Genomic DNA, 18,014 nt, shown 5'->3' on the forward strand with positions numbered 1-18,014 from the left:
ATGTTTTACCACAATTTTCAAATAAGATAGCTTTATATCACTATTATAAAAGAAAAACCACTTACCCTAGAGGAAAAATCTCCATAAAATTAAGGACAATTACACTCCCCCAAACAGGGTGGTGTTGACATTACTCTAGATGCTGGTACCTTCTAAGGCTGTGCACAGAGACCTTATTCCACTTCTATTTAAAGGGGTAATCAGCAAGTACAATGAAAATATTAAAAACTCTGTTCCCAACTTTCTCCTTGACAACTTCAGAGGGGTCAAAAGAGAGTTGGGTTTTTTTTAAAGAATTGCCTTCTCACCACTTGGTCTAACAGGGTGGTGTCTGTGGGCTTCTATAATAATTTCTCACGTCAGGAAGCATGGGCACCCCACACTTTGAAAGACCCTTGTAAGGACAAGAGAATAGAAACTATATGCATCTTGCATAAGACTAGGCCAGGGCACATCAAGTGAAAGGGGCAGAGGAAGGAGACCCCCCATTAAGGAAGAGTTTTAGGGAAGTGGCCTGGGGCTATTTGTGCAAGGAATTCCAGGGTCTCTGATGCCTAATCATCACCTTGGTCCTAAGGACTCCTTGCTTGTGAGGAGGGGTCTAACAGGAGGAGGAGAAGAGAAGTGCTAGCCTCTTTAAGTGCTGGCCCAGATGGGGACCCAGATGCTTTGGTCTAGGAACTGTACTTCTTCATAGTAAGTAAGTAAAAACCAGTGTCAATAGGGTCTGGTCTAGAGAGAGGATGACAGAGCAGGTAGAAGGGAAGAAATTGGAGGATGTGAAAATTGTAAAGGATGTGACCAAGAAAGTTCCAATGGACATCTGATATTTTAGCCTGCACTGCATCCATACCCTTTCCTGGATAGAGTGCACCTCCGTATTCCCTCAGGACACTCTCTTATCTCCAGGATTCTTAGTACATTTGGTTGGTCCAAGCTGCCTTCAACCCCTTCCCACTGTAGAAGACTAGAGACTCAGCTCTGTCTGGTCAGAAGATGCCATTTTTCCTCCCCACAATGATCTTACAGGTTTTTGATTTAGCTGCACCTGAAGCTAGGTTAATCCTGCCCCTTCATTTATATTTTACACTGAGCAACCTTTAAGGATGTGATGTGATGTGATGTGTGTGTGTGTGTGTGTGTATGTGTGTGTTGGAAATAGGCCTCACTTCAGGAGGTGCTTTATAATCATCATGGGTTCCCCATCTTCAGACTCAACCAATCACAGGTCCTCAGTATTCAGAAAACAATTGCCCCTGTATAGCATTTTCCCTTTGTCGTTATTCTCTAACTTACAACTATTTTCATAGCCCTTTCATTGTATTAGGTATTGCCAGAAATCTGGAGGTTTGTAAACAAGAGAATGTGCATAGATTCTATGCGAATATTATGCCATTTGATATAATGTACTTGAGCATCTGTAGATTTCGGTATCCCGGTGCGTGTGTAGGGGTGTCCAGGAACCAATCCTTTGCAGATGCTAGGGAGTACTATACAATCTTCTTATCTAGGGCTTGTGGAGGTTTTTGTCTAGTCCTTAGTGGCCACTGCTGACCACTCTTGCTCCCCTGCAGTTCCAAGGCTATTGGGCCTTCGACGCTTATTTACAGACACCTCTCTCTTCAAGATGTCAATTATAAGACTTGCCGTTGACCAGTTAAATGTTAAATCTCAAAGTCATTTAACTTAAAACCATACTTTCAAAGTTTTAGGTGGTTTTCGATTGTCTCAAACGCTTCCACAGGCCCTTAGAAAACTTCCTTGTGCCAAACCCCCTGGCTATCAAGGTTTGGGGTACAGACAGCCCCAAACCGGCTGTCAGGTGCCCCGACTTCCCCGGGCCCTCGTGCAAGCGGGCGGGAGCTGACAGGGACTCACACGCATGCGCGGGGGCGGGGCTGCGCCCCAGGCCTGCGCGTTGCCGCTCGGGCGGTGGCGGACGCGCGCTGAGGGCTACATCCTGGACTAGTGAGATTTAGTGCGCTTTTGACCCTCCTTGGACAGATTCGCCCGGGGCTGCCTTTCCCAGCCACGGCTGTGTCCGTACAAGGTGCTCCCACTCGGCAGGACCCAACCGGGGCAATGGAGGGGGACCGCCCCCTCAGCCCTCGAAGGTCCCTGAGAAGACGACCGCGCGCGGCCTGACCTGCCGTCCTCTCGTGGAGCCCATGGGCGCGTCCCCGCGGGCGGGCAGCAGACGTGAGAGTGGCGAGCGGCGGGGCCGCGGCTCCGAGAAGGGCCGTGCTCGTGCTCGGCTTCGCGCAGGACGTGCACGCGCGCCCCCGTCGCAACCCCGGCCGCGCCCGCCCCGCCTCTCAGCGCCGGCCCGGGAGCCCGGTCCGCGAGCGGCGGCGGCGGCCGGAGGGACGATGAGCGGCGCGGCGCGGGCGGGCCCGGCCCGGCTCGCCGCGCTCGCACTGCTGACCTGCAGCCTGTGGCCGGCGCGGGCGGACAACGCCAGCCAGGAGTACTACACGGCGCTCATCAACGTGACGGTGCAGGAGCCCGGCCGCGGCGCCCCACTCACGTTCCGCATAGACCGCGGGCGCTACGGGCTCGACTCGCCCAAGGCCGAGGTCCGCGGCCAGGTGCTGGCGCCGCTACCCATCCACGGAGGTGAGGACCGGGCCAGGGGGAGAGGATCCTGAGGTGTGGCGGCGGGCGGTGGTCGCCAAGAGCCGGGGCGCGCGGAGGTGGCGAGGCCGGGGTCCTCGGTAGCCGGCCCGGGCTCGCCCGCTCCGCGACGCTCGACCGACCGCTACGGTTTCCTCCTTGTGGAACTCGGCCTGCTCATGGTTGGGAATGAGGCTCCAGAAGCCTTTTTGTCCGTCCTCCCTCCCCACCCCCCTTTTTTAAGACTTGGAACGTTCTCTTTTCATTTAGGTAGCTTGTTTACTGGAGGGCATTGAACTGCGAGTTTTGCAGGGACAGCATAGACAAAGGAGGTGGTGCAAGTAGCACAAAACTAATTCATGGATAATGAGATCTTAAACCCGCAGGTTTGTTCCTGAAATCACAGATTTAACGCTGCATTGGATCTCGAAGGATGAGAGGCCCTTTTTCTAACGTCAAAACGTGCCGTTTTTCTTAAGTGGGAATTGGTGTGTGTGGGGGGGGGGGGGGTTGAAAGAGGAAAATGAGAATCTTCCCTGTTGCTTTTGGCTCTTCTTCTACCCCAGTAGTTTTACTGTAATTTGACTCCGGAAAATTTCACATTAAGAAGAATCAGACAAATTGGAACTAGTAGCCAAGTCTTCAGGTCAGGGGTGCCAAACAAGAGAGAAATAGGTAGAATTGACAAGAATTGTCTTTGAAGCCATCTGATTTATCTTCATGTTTTTCTGTAAACTCGGACAGTTGTTTAGTTAATGATTTGGTGCAAAACTTGTATTTGCCTAAGTTCCTAGTTGTGTTTTAAAAGGAAACGTTTTCCACATTGGGGAGTAGATGTTTTTGGATTTCAGCGCAGTGTGAACTTTTTGGAAAATGTCTGCTATCTTCTCCATCCCCACTCTCATCCTGAGACTATAACAGGAGGTTTTTGTTTGTTTGTTTTTAACTGCTCATCATGTTTAAATGATCTAAACTAGGAAACCTAAATAAGGTAATGGCGTTTGCTTTTATAGTCTAAAATGTTAGAACATTATGCCCTTCTGAGCTCTGTATTTGTATGGTTACATGCTAAATGGTTTTCTTCTTTGAGGCAGTCTGACTGGGGGAAAAAATCAGTCAGGCTTTCCTGTACAGTCTGTCCCCAACATAGATGGGGCTCTTAAAAATTCATTTTAAACCAGTAATCAGGGGCTTAAGGTGCATTTTTTCATTTCCACTTTGTTAAAAGTAGCGTTTAGGGTCCCTAGCTTGGCCCTAGAAACAACTTTTGTTTTTGGTTCATTCAGTAAATATTTGTGTGCCTGCTCTGTGCCAGTCACTGTGGTTGGGATACATAATGTTGCCAAACTATGGTACTAACAATGCTAGCCTATTTTCTAGTTGGGGGGGGGGGGGGAATCCAGAAGGGTCACGTGGAAGAGTAGGAAGAGGAAGAGAGAAGCAAGCTGTTTTCTAGAGTAAGAACTGGCCTTGTAGTGTTTTGAAATCTGTGGTTTGTCTTTGGGGCTTGATTTCTCCATGGACCCCAGATCTATAGTCTTCACTTTAGATTCTTGCCCCCAAAGTGTTCCATGTCATTATACTATTTTTTACTTGTCTGTCACCCCAAACAAAAGCCCTATCTTTAAGAAAGCTTGTTTTAAGTGTTCCAGTAGAAGGCTGTTGGGGATTAATATAGATGATGTGTGGATGAAGGTCAGTCCTGTTACTCTATCATTGGGAAAGTAGCATTGTAAAATTAAAGGTTTTGAGTCAGACTGTGCTGTACATGTATTGTGTGACACTGGCAAAGCAATTCTGCTGCTTAGCCTCAGTTTCTTTGTCTGTAAATTGGAATGATGAAGTATTTAACTCTTAAGGCATCTTAGAAGTTTAGATGCATCTTGAATTCTTTGAAGATACCTGTTAATCTGTGTGATTCAAACTGGTGGAGTTTTAGACACTGAAACAAAATGAACAAATTTGTGAAGTAGTGTGTGAAAATTGAATGTGAGGTCACTTTCTTGCAAGTTTTAATCTTTTCTTTCCTTGATTGTGGGGATGTAGGTGTCATTTTGTATCACAGGAGAAGAAATCCTCTGGGTTTTCTTATGGTGGTGGTAATGGTAGGATCCCACAAGTGGTTTGAGTCTGATTTTGTATCAAGGGTCTTCACACTTATGTTCTTTTAGTCTAGCAAATATGATTGGAATCCCACTGTGTGCCAAATACCATTCAAGGCACTGGTGATGAGAAAAGGGCAACAGCAGTGAATAAACTGATAAAATCTCTTTGAAGCTTATATTATAAGGGGATCTTTATAAAGTTAATCCACCTGTAAATTGTTTCTAAACCTGTGGGTTTATATGAAATCCAAGATGTTCTGCTTGTCCCGTAGGAACTCAAGTGTATTTTAAAAATAAGAATTTGGTAGAAGTCTGTTCAAATTATTCATGGTTAAGAAAATTATTTAAAGTAGGAATAATTTGGGGGAAATTTATAATCTTAATTTAATGAGTTTCAAAATTTTATGTATTTTTTAAAAGTTGTATTCCTTATAACTATGCTCTTAAAGTTTTGAATTGGAGAGAATTTTTTTACATGTTTATTGTGTGTTGACACGAAGCAAAATGATGTTCAAATTATTCTTATACTCACAAGTTGTGAGACAGAATTCCTGGCTCAAAAACAGCTGTGGTCAGTGGATATGAAATTCATGAAAATTCATTTTGGGGGTGAGTGACTGGTAGGAATGAATGTAAAGACAAAGGAATTTTTACAGTTTTTCTAGAGCTTACTACGGTGGCTCATTTTACATCTGTGGCTTGATTTGTGAAATCTTTCTTCTTGTTTTGCAGTGCTACTCTTAGGCTTGTATGCATTACAAAATTAGATCTGTATGAATTACTGAATAAGATTATTATTATTCCTCTAACCTTTAGAAAAAATTGGCATTTTTTTCCTTAGGTGTTTTTAAAAAGTACTTTTTTTATAAAATACTTCATAAACAAGTATGAAAATATATTTTTGTCTTTAAATAGAATGCATTGGTGAATGGAAATTCATTTGTTTAGCCCTAATGCATTTCACACTGTAACTGATAATTCATTTTTAGAAATGGAGTTTTAAAGGAATATGTCTTAGGTTTATGCACAGATCATAGTTGCATTTTTACTATTTACTAAACAAAATGCTTATAACTAAGATCAAAATGTTTAATACCTTTGCAGAGCAGACCAGCGAGTATGTACTGTGAAGTAGACATTGTAAATGTGCTTTATGTGTGTGCACACTAACTTTTTGTTTGAATCCAGAGTGGGGGTTGGGAGAGGAGAAAGCCCTGTGTCAGTGATGTAATTATGTATGCAGATGTGCTGGTGGGAAGAGTTTGGTATCAGCCAGTTTTGTTTTGTGTAGAAATTTTCTGGATTGAGCGTTAAAGCCTTAGAGAACAATTTTACCAAATAATAAACCTTTTTTGATGCCTTGTTGACTGTAGGGATGCAATAAGATTTTTAAAAAATGAATCTCGGGTTTATATGTTTAAAAAAAGGTGATCCTTTAATGAACCTGAAATTTATTTTAGAAATTCTCATAAACAGTGAAGGAGATTGATATGAAAATGGGAGTTTGGATGAAAGGAGTCATAATATTGGAATTCATAATGTCAGAGGCAGGGGCATAGAGATTTCAAAATATTTGGAGAGAAAGTATATATGATCTTGGGAGCAGTGTCTCTGAACATTCGTAAAGAGAATTCAAAAGGGGCTAGAAGTTCTAAAAGCCAAATGTCAACATAATTAGTCAAGAAGAAAAAGGAAAGATGTGTGTGAGTGTGTGCTTTGAACTTATAGCCTAGAAAATATCTTCATATACCATGTTTTTTCTTCATTTGTAAATGATTTCCTTTCATGTATAAAAATCAGAATATTTTATTTTACTTTATTTTGATACTGGGGATTGAACCCAGGGTGCTTAACCACTGAGCCACATCCTGAGCCCTTGTTTTTAAATATTTTTTTAGTTGTAGATGTACCCAATATCTTCACTTATTTATGTTTTATGTGGTGCTGAGGATTGAACCCAGTGCCTTACACATGCAAGGTAGGAGCTACAGCCACAAACCACACCCCCACCCCAGCCCTTTCTTGTATTTTGTTTAGAGACAGAGTCTTGCTGAGTTGCTAAGTGTCTCGCTAATATGCTGAGGCTGGCTTTGAACTCAAGATCCTCCTGTCTCAGCCTCCCGAGTTGCTAGGATTACAGGCATGTGCCATCATGCCCAGCTTAGAATTTTTTTTTTAGCTTTTTTTTTCAGCTTAGAATATTAAAAAAAAAAAATCATTTGACCTCCCCACCAAGTCTCTAACCTGCTACCACACTATTTCTCTGTTTCTGTTACATCAAGGTCTCTCATAAGTGTTTTCTGTACTTTCTGCCTCCAACTTTTAACTTTTTCCACTTGCTATTTTTTACATTTTGAAGGTCTTTTGCTGTGCCAGTGATTTTGATAAAAACATGATATATTGGCTAATAGTCTCAGGATTCCTAAGATCTCAGTGTGTAGAACGATGGGCTGAAGTTACAAGAAAAATAGTTAATAGAAATGCACATATGATCGTTGGGTTTAAAAAACAACCTTCATTGAAAGTTGTTGAGGGGAGATAAGGTTTAGTTGCATGTCACATGACAAAGCCTAGGAGCTCTCCCTCACTTAGGTCAGGCTAATCTTGCACTGCATCTGGATCTAGGGCAGCTCTAGTCCTACTTCATAAAGGCCAAACACATCTTTAGTTTGTGTTTAATTCTGAATATGAGTTTTAAGAAATGAACAAACTACAAAGCATTCTTTTGAATTTCATAAAAAGGAAATCATCCTTTGGAAAGAATAAACTGGGTAGCTTCCCTCTTACCTTGAACACGGTATGACTGTAATGTAAGAAGACAAATCTTTTAAAATCAACCTTCCAGAATATACCACTGAGGAGAGCGTTATCCTTTTCAAGCCAGTCACAGTGTATATGGATGTGTATATGCACATATATGCAGTAATGAAAACATTAATATAAATATTGTTAGTTTTATGAATTCATCTTTTTGATTGAACAGTGTAAAAATATCTACAATGTAGCCAATCCTTTTATTTTCTAGATAGATTTAAATTTTTTTTTAGTATTTATTTTTTAGTTTTAGTTGGACACAATACTTTTGTTTTATTTATTTATTTTTATGTGATGCTGAGGATTGAACTCAGGGCCTCGCCTGTGCTAGGCGAGCGCTCTGCTGCTGAGCCACAATCCCAGCCCCTAGATTTAGATTTTGACAACAGTTGAAAGTCATTGAGAATAAGGTGCCTATCTAAGCAAGATAATGAGAATTTGTTTAAAAGAGAGAACTATAAAGGAAGGAAACTTATTTTTTATATGCTAGTGCTCTCTTTACATAATTCTCACAAAAGAAATCTTATTATTTTGGGCCATGTTCACCTGCATCAGGGGGATGAACGGATAGGCTTTAGGACTGTTTTTTTTTTAAAAAAAAAAAAAACAGTCTTGACCTATTTAGATAAACTTACATCGGCATTTGTTTTATCATCCTTACATATTTTATGCTCTAGGCATTCATTCTTTTCCATAAACTTAATAGTGTAGCTTACTTTACTATTGGAGGCAGTTTTAATAAAACAGGGGGAATCCTTCAAACATCAAATGAAGTGCATCACAGAGCACTTAATAAACACCTACTCTGTACCTGTTATGTAAGCCCTGTAGTATGGCAAATGGCATGATATATAATACCTGCCTAAGAGACAGGTTATGTTGTTGACAAGATTAGCCCTATCTGGATAGCACAACTAGGACATATCACTATAAAAGACTATGCAGGCTGTCTTCAATTTACAGATGGATTTTCTTCTAAAGCAGGGATTTGCAAAGAGTTTTATTGGAATGCATCTGTATCCATTTGTTTACATGGCATCTATAGCTGCTTTTGTGATATATCAGCATGGTTGAGTGATTGTAACAAGACCCTACAGGACCTGTGAGCCTAAAATATTTACTCTCTGGTCCTTTGAGAACGATTTTTATATCTGTTCTAAGCGGGCATTTATACCTTAATTTTCCCATTAAAGACTATACTATGGACAAAATAGACTTCTAAGTTATCCCAATGAACTAGTGAACTTCTAGAAGCTAGAGATCATGTCTTGTTTTAGCCAAGTACCTAAAACTGTGTCTGGCACTAGCCAAAACTCAAATTCATGTGATTGTATTTTAGCCCTGTGGTGCTTGGTTTAATAGTGAAACTGATGGCAGGAATCTTAGGAAGGTTTTGTGGGGAGGGGAATGGGCAGTGAGGGACAGAATATACTGTACTTTGATTGTCCTAGATTATAAATGGCACAGAGATCAGAAAATGAAAACTTATTTGGATGTGCAGTCTAGAAAGGTTTTGTTGAAGAAGTGGAATTTGAACTCATACATGAGGACTCCTGCTTCCAGCCACAGTGGAGTAACAGGTACTGGTTTACCTTCCCATCTTAACTGACTAGAAAACAAAGTTCTGAAACATCAATGTTAGATATGGGTCAGTAAGCAGCACAAAATGGTGATCCCTGACTGTAGGGAAATAAATAAGAGAGCCTCATCATTGTCTCCCACCTTTAGTGCCTGGGGAGAGTTTCCAGGCTGCAGCACAGTGCTGGGCAACCCTAATAGTCAAGCAGTCTTCCGAGTTGTTAATGAGTTCAGAACTCCAGGAGGCTAAGGCAGCTCCAGTGTCTGCATGAGGAGAGGGTTGTTCAGAGAGCCAGCTCTGGATTGATGCAAATATGTCCCCTCAAGTCTTTGATTTAGCACTAATCTGCACATCTCATGAAGAAATTACTGGAAGCTGGAGGGGAGGAGGAGAACTGCCAGAAGTTAGTAGGTAAGACAGTTCTTGGAGTTCATACAAGGCTAGGAATAGTTCATATTCTCACTAATCAGAGTAGAAAGACCTAATGCACAGGGAATGCAGTGAAGTCAAGTTATTCTTAGAGCCAAGCCTATTTTGAACCCCACTAAGGAAGCTTAAAAGCAAACCTTAAAAGAATCAGACTGATTTCAAGTGGCTTGTCCCATAAGAAAGCCCAACAGTATTTAAAGGAATATATCAAAATCCAGTTCCAAAAAACATAAAATGTCAAATTTCTAATCCAAAATTATCAGGCCTGCAAAGAAGCAGGAAAGTATGATCCATAACCAAGATAAAAACAATTGTTAGAAAAAAGCCCCAAAATGACATGAATGAGAGAAGTGCAGATTAGGATGTTAAAATAGCTCTTACACTCAGTATGTTTAAGGAGAGAAAAGGAAACATATATAAAAAGACCCTAGATCAAATTCTTGCAATAAATTTAGCCTTGAAAATGTGTAGCGTTTATTGACAAAAAAAAAAAAAAGAAGGAGAATATAGGGCTGGGGTTGTGGCTCAGTGGTAGAGTGCTTGCCTAGCATGCATGAGGCACTGGGTTTGATCCCCAGTACCATATAAAAGAAGCAAATAAACAAAATAAAGGTATTGTATCCATCACAACTAAATTTTTTTTTCTTTTTCATTCTTTCTTAAAAAAAAAAAAAAAGAATATACTGTTTCTTGCTTTAGTGCTTTCACTTTAACCCAGTAAGTAATGGAATTTACACATAATTGGGTCCATAAGGTGTACCAAGAATTGTGCCAGATATTTTTACACAAATTATATTTAATCCTCATAACAGCTTTAGATAGTACTATTATCCTTATTTTGTGCATGGGGAATTCAGGGCACTCCAGTCTTTTATTTAGTGCCTTTTTTTCTTTATAGCACTTAACATGATTAGAAATTACATATCTGTTTTCTTTGTTTCTGAGGGCAGGGATCCTGTCTCTTGTGTCCACTCTTGTATATTTGGTGATTAATGTGGTATTTGGAACATAGTAGGGTGGTGCTGAGCAATTAGTGTTAAATGAATTAAAGACTGAGGTAACTTACTTTGTGGCCTTGGGGATTCAGCAGAGCTGGGACTTGATGTAGGCTTGATTGGTAGCAGCACGCATGCTTTAACCACTTCTTTGTACTACTTCCCAAGTGGGTTTAATAAATTATGATATATCCACTCGATGGAATGTTACATAGCCATAAAAGGTGATCATTGTAAAAGCTCTGTATGCGCTGCAAAATTAAATACAAGATGATTGAACTATATGTTAAATTTGTTTACAGCAAAGGTCAAAGTAATATACAGAAATAAAAAATGATTGTTATCAACTAGATTATCAGTGACATAGCTCTATTTTTAAAAAATTACCATAGGGCTAGGGACAAATGTAGCTCAGTGATAGAGCACATGTTTAGCATGTGCAAGGGCCTGGGTTTGATCCACAGCAACACAAACACTTATTTCTGGTTTCACTACAAAAGAGAAAGGAAAAGGGGAAAAAAACTCATTATCTGAAGGGGATAACTAGAATAAATAAGTATCTACAGGCTTATTATTTTATCTATTTATTTGGTGGTACTGGGCATCAAATGCAGAAACATGCACATATCAGGCAAGTGCTCTACCACTAAGCTATACCCCCAGCATACACACACACACACACACACACACACTTTTTGAAAAAATTAAATTATTTATTGGGGCTGGGGTTGTGGCTCAGCAGTAGAGTGCTCGCTTAGCAGGCATGAGGCACTGGGTTCTATCCTCAGCACCACATAAATGTAAAATAAAGATATTGTGTCCACCTAAAACTTAAAAAATAAATATTCTTTTTTAAAAATTAAATTATTGTAAAATAAAGATATTGTGACCACCTGAAACTTAAAAAATAAATATTCTTTTTTAAAATTAAATTATTTATTTATTCTAATTTGTTATACATGATGGCAGAATGCAATTCATTTTATATTATACATATAGAGCACAATTTTTCAAGTCATTGATTGTACATAAAGCATTTTCACACCATTTGTGTCTTCATACATGTACTTAAGGTAATGATGTCTAACTCATTCCACCATCATTCCTATTCCCCTTGCCCCCTCCCTCTTTCCCTTTGTCCTATCTAAAATTCCTCCATTCCTCCCAAGCTCCTCCCACCATCGCCATTATGAGTCAACATCCTCATATCTAAGAAAACATTCGGCCTTTGGATTTTGGGGGATTGGCTTACTTCACTTAGCATTATATTCTCACACTCCATCGATTTACCTGCAAATGCCATGATTTTATTCTCTTTTAATGCTGAGTAATGTTCCCTTGTGTATATACCAGAGTTTCCCCACCAGCAATGTATGAGTGTGCCTTTTTCCCCACGTCCTCACCAATACTTACTGTTGTCTGTATTCTTGATAGCTGCCATTCTTACTGGAGTGAGATGAAATCTTAGAGTAGTTTTGATTTGCATTTCTGTAATTGCTAGAGATGTTGGACATTTTTTCATGTGTTTGTTGATTGATTGTATATCCTCTTCTGAAGTGTCTGTTCAGTTCCTTGGCCCATTTACCGATTGGGTTATTTGGGGTTTTTTTTTGGGGGGGGGGGGTTGGTGTTTAGGTTTTTGAGTGCTTTATATATCTTACAGATTAGTGCTCTATCTGATGTGCTTATGGTAAAGATTTGCTCCCATTCTGTAGGCTCTCTATTCACCTCACTAATTGTTTCTTTTGCTGAGGAGAAGCTTTTTAGTTTGAATCCATCCCATTTATTGATTCTTGGTTTTAATTCTTGCTCTATAGGAGTCTTATTAAGGAATTTCGGGACACACACCTTTTTTTAAAGAAAAGTTTATTCCCTATCTTAAAGAAAAATAGAATTCCAAGCATTGGTTAGAAATGAGTAGGAAACTGAAAGGTACTAGGAATATGTTAAAAAAGGGCAAACTTTTTTCCTAGTCAGAGGAACACTAGGACCAAGGAACACTAGGACAAGCTTAAAAAGTGGCATGATTTTGAGCAGTGAATGAATCCTGGAGAAGGAAATGAAATCCTAGAATGGGACCCAATTTTTTATAATATTTATATTGTGATGATATTAATAAACTTGTATTAGTTTTATTGTTTTCCCCATTTAGAATTAATTTCTAGTTAAATGATAGGAGACTTAATTATAGTTTCAGAGCAGAAAGTTAATATTATCACAGCTACGGGTGACAAAGGTGAAGAAATGGAAGAGAAAAAAGAGATGTTATAGATAATTGAGGGAGCCAGTATATTTATCTCACAGGGTGAGGACTTCTTAGATAGTCTGTAGTTGAAGAAACTAGAATGGTTTAACGACAAAGGAAAATAATGAAGTCAAGAGAAAGAGAAGATGGAGAAGAGTGAGAAAAATCCTGATTAGTGACATCAGATGATACCCAGAGTTGATAAACCAAGAAATTACAGCTATTAGCCTTTTTGAAACTATGAAGGATGGCCATGTAACTAGAAATAGTTAAAAGTTGGTTGCTTCTGGGACCTGGGGGCAGGCTGAGAGAAGGGACAGCTATGATGCTTTGTAAGTCATTGGATGAATTTGTCTTTTTCATAAATGTGTACAATAAGATTCCACTCTTTCTACTTTGCTCACTGTTCCTTTTGTTTTTCTCCTTTGAAGAAGTTTCCTTTTTTCCAAACATCTGATCTGTTCTCCAACTCCATTGACATGCTGGGGAACTTAGAATTGCATAGAAATCAAGCAATATCTCAGGAGATCTACTTGAACTATGAAATCAGGAAATGTGTTTAATTAATGATTTTATTTCATAAACAAGTCTAGGTTTACTCACCTAAAATAATATAGGTGAATATTAGCCATTACATTGCTTGGCTCTTAGTGTTTCCCTTTTCTCTGGTAATTACATCCCTCCACAAATTCACTGTGTTAAGCCCTCACCATTAACTGAAATATAGTGTAATCCTGTGACCCTCTTTGAATGAAGTGTTACCTTTTAGCCCCTTCTTGGTTTCTCACTGATCCTCATTTGATATAATAGTATATTTTTTCATGTTAATCGCCTCTTTTTTTCCTCTGTCCTATATCACATTTGGCAACCCCTCCATCATGGATAAACCATGTACTTTAATCTTCTCCATGTTTCCTATAGCCAAGCAACTAAATGTTGCTGGGGAAAATCTTAGAATCCAGCTGACTGAGGTTGGAGATAATAAATTCTAAGCAAACCAAATGGACACTTAATAATGGCAGTAGTCCAAATATACTTTCTTATAAAGAAATAAGACACCTCTCTGAGACTTTTTTCCCCTCAGCATGCATCTTGTCACCTCTTCCCATATCTGCACTTTTAGCCCACACCAGTCTCCTGAGTTCTAGATTCATATATTGAACTGCCTACTTGGTAACTTATCTTAAATATCTCAAGGACATCTCTAAATTGACCATCCCCGAGGGAGCTTTGATTATTTTTTTCACCCCCAATCTACTACCACTGCTTTCCAGTTTTCTCTATCTCAGTAAATAACATCACTGTTTACTCTTGTTTTAAAACATTTAGAAGTTATTCTTGTTTCTTTTCCTCACTCTCTACATCTGATCTATTCAAAACTTACCTTCAGAATGTATCACATCTATCTTTTGCTTGCCATTTTCATAGCTGCCATCTTAGTCCAGGTAACTATTATCTCTTATTTTATTTTTCTTGGTTTTTCTGTTTCTTAACTTCCTTCAATTTCTTCTCCCTCCAGTAGTAAGAATACTCTTGAAGGTTCACTCAGTCATGTCATTCCTTGTTTAAACCCCTTCATTGGTTTCTCATCACCCTTAGAATGGAAATCTAGACTTCTGCTGTGGAATAGAGGTCTTACTCTTTGGTTTAACTCCAGCCTTCCCCTTCTGCCTCATGCCATTCATTCATCTAACCCTTGTTTGTCTGCTAAAACCATTCTGATATCCTTTCAGTTTCTAGGGCTTCTATGTTTTCTTTATAATGTATACCTTCTAACTGGCATTCTATTCACCTCTATCCCCTTGCCCTCAGTGTTTACTATATTAGTGAAAGTTCTTGGTTCTGTGTAAGTGCCATTTCACAGAACAGATGGAGACACAGAAGAGGAATTATAAGCTCTTAGAACTTAATGGCCATCAGTGATCAACAAATCTACCCTCCCATCTAAGGTTTCATCATTACTAACAGATAATTGTACAACTAAGTTTGAACAAATGCAGTGACAGAAATGTGCCACATTCATCTCTGGAAAATTTGAATGTTAGAAATCCAAAAAGAAAAATTGATTCACTTATTTGGAGACAATTGTTAATTTCTTTGTCTGACTTAAGTCTTTTTAACCTTTAGGCTTCATATCCCTATTTCTTTTGACCATTCTTAGGAATGTGCTATCTTAAAGCTTCAGAATGCATTTGTTTATTAATATTCTACTCAAAGGGTATTGTGAATTGCTGTGATCTGACTGTTGGTGTTCCCCCAAAGTTAGTATGTTGAAACTTAATCCCCAGTGTGATAACATCAAGAAGCAGGGCTAGGTGTGATAGTGCATATCTGTAATCCCAGATACTTGGGAGGCTGAGGCAGGAGGATCATAAGTTCAAGTCCAGCTGGGAAACTCAGCAAACTCTTTGTCTTTTAAAAAAATTTTTTTAAGATATAAGTCAGTGGTAGAACACTTGTCTAACATGTGCAAAGCCCCAGGTTCAATCCCCAGTACCACCACCACCAAAAAAAATAAAATAAGAATAAAAAAAGTGGGACCTTAGGAGGTGATTAGGTAATGAGGATAGAACCCTCATGAGTGGGATTAGTACCCTTATAAAGGAGATAAAATAGGCTGAAGAGAGTATTTGCCCTTTTCTACCATGTGAGAACATATAGGAAGCGTCATCATGGAAGCAGAGCCAGCCTGCACCATATACCAAGTCTGCTGATGCTTTGGTCTTGGGTAGCCCATCTTCTAGAACTGAGAGCAATAAATTTGTGCTGATTATAAAATTACTTCATCGAAGGCATATTAATATAGCAGCCAGAATGGACCAAGAAATAGGTTGAATTGTGTTTCACAAAAATGGATATCCACGTAGAACTTCAGAATGCGACCTTAATTGGAAATAGGTTGTTTGCAGATGTCACTAGTTAAGGATTAAGATGGTGACATACTAGTTTAGAATGAGCCCTAAATCCAGTGACTAGTGAGTATCCTCATAATAAGTGACTATAGAGAGACACACAAAAAAGATGACCATAGGAAGAAGGAGGTAGACATAGATTGATTTCTGCCACAAGGTCAGGCAGAGCTAAGGATTGTCAACAACCATCAGAAACCAGGAGAGAGAGACTTGACATGGTTTCTCCCTCAGAGAAGGAATCATTCTTACCAACACCTTGATCTAAAACTCCTGGCTTCTAGAACTGTGAGACAATAAATTTCTATTACTTTAACCTGTTATGTACCATCATCTTATGTATAAGATACCTATAAAAACTTAAAGTGAGGGTTTTTGTAGGTATCCTATAAAATTTTACAGTTTTAGCCAGGCACAGTGGCTGGCCACCAGTGACTCAGGAGGCTAAGGCAGTAGGATCACAAGTTTGAGGCCAGCCTGTGCAATTTAGCAAGAACCTGTCTCAAAATAAAATAAAAAGGATTGCAGACATAGCTCAATGATAAAGCACGCTTGGGTTTGATCCCCAGTACCTAAATAAAATAAATAATAAAAATGTATAATTTTTATAGGTATCCTGTAAGTAGGATGGTGGGGCATAATAGGTTAAACCAGCAAGCTGGTTATTATTTGTTACGACAGCCACAGGAATCAAATAAAATATAATAAAAAGGAAAGCTCAGAATTGAACAGCTTATTCAAGGTTTGGTTTTGCCAGTACAGAAGAGAACAGAACTCTTTGCATCTTCCTGGACAACTGCCTAAAGTCATACGAGTTATTTTGGTAATCCTGATCACTGACTCATACTGAGCTTACTTGAGAGCCTTTTTCCATAGAATCTGTTCCAAAGCCGTGCAATTTTATTTTTGCTGGATTCAGCCTGTTCATTCAGCCCGTTAAGAGATAGTTTGAAGCATGAATTATCACCTGGTCTTTACTCTTTCTAATAGTCTAGTATCACTAGTGAATGTCATGGATCCCCTTTAGGATTTCAATGAAATTGGTGGATTTTTCTCGAGGAAAAACATATGTTTATATAGATATACATAAAACTTGTCATAAGGTTTAGGAGTTTCAGTTCTCTCTTAAAGCTCCAAATGGTCCACAGACCCAAAGTTAAGAATCTCTGTTATAAGTTATTGATAAAAGCACTGAAGAGTGTGAGTGAAACAAACGCTTATAATGTGTTGCTGAAAACCTAGGATGGTTGGCATAAATCAGTACTCTTGGGTGGAGGGCATTTCGCAGAATTTCCTAATTTACTTTATTGAGTTGGCATTTAGCATGTTTTTTTTTTTTTTTTGTCTTACGAATCTTAAAAGGCATAATCAAATGCTTTGGTGGAAAAACCATAAAGGTATGTTATTCACTCTATTTCTAATTGACTAGACTATGGCAAGGAAGGAAAAGAAATGAATTATTCATGGCTTAGCCATAATGTATTAGTTTCCTATTGCCACTATAACATGAGCGCAAACTAGATGGCTTAAAAAGACAAAGATTTACTTAAAGTTCTGGAGGTCAGAAGTTTGAAATGGGTCTCAAGGTGAAATTGAGGTGGTGGCAAGATATGCATTACTTCTAGAGGTTTTCTAAGGGAGAATCTGTTTACTTGCCTTTTACAGCTTGTAGAGACTGCCATGCATTCCTTGTCACATGGACCCTTTCCTCATCTTTAAATCTCTGACCGACTCTCTTTCTCTTAAGCATTTAAAAGACCCACCCATATGTAAGACCAGGGTCTTCTCTACATCATAAGGTCAGCTATCAAACTTACTTTCATCTGCAACCTCAATTTAACCATTAATATTTACAGGTCCTGGGGCTAGGACGTGGACATCTTTGGAGAAGATGTGGCTCCTACATATGGCGAACCTTGCCTAGCACTCTGTGATTATAGCTTGTTCTTCGTAATGTCTACAAATCATTTCTTTAATAACCATTTCTGAAATTTTATTGAGGAACCAGTATCCTAACTGGTTCATGATTGGCATAATTCACCTTTATTGTTTTGTAAATATTGGAGTGGTATTTATACAGCTTAGTTTCTGTGGTTTCTCAAGAGTCACTGTCAGTGATTTGCATGTTGTCACCAGACTAATTCATCTAAATCAGAAATCATAAATTTACTCTGCTATGTGGATGCTAACCCATAACAAGAGAGGAGGAGGAGAAACTTAGAAGTTCATTGGATTAGACAAAGGGGAATGAAGGGAAGGGAGAGGGGATGAGAATAGGAAACACAGTAGAAGAATTGGACATAGCTTTTTTTTTTTTTAACCTTT

At 39.2% G+C, this 18,014-nt stretch overlaps 1 protein-coding gene across 2 annotated transcripts in view; it reads left to right on the forward strand.

Annotated features, from left to right (window-relative positions):
- Nucleotides 1-2,354: 2,354 nt before the first annotated feature.
- Rnf130 (ring finger protein 130) overlaps nucleotides 2,355-18,014 on the forward strand; it is a 96,417-nt gene continuing 80,757 nt past the window's right edge. For both annotated transcript variants that reach the window (XM_027953358.2, XM_071612143.1), the window contains exon 1: nucleotides 2,355-2,616. In XM_027953358.2, coding sequence (XP_027809159.2) covers nucleotides 2,370-2,616 — 247 coding nt within the window. In that variant the 5' untranslated portion in view covers nucleotides 2,355-2,369. The remainder of the gene's footprint in view (nucleotides 2,617-18,014) is intronic.

The sequence above is a fragment of the Marmota flaviventris genome, chromosome 5 (assembly GCF_047511675.1).
Source record: "Marmota flaviventris isolate mMarFla1 chromosome 5, mMarFla1.hap1, whole genome shotgun sequence".
Taxonomy (NCBI): Eukaryota; Metazoa; Chordata; class Mammalia; order Rodentia; family Sciuridae; genus Marmota; species Marmota flaviventris.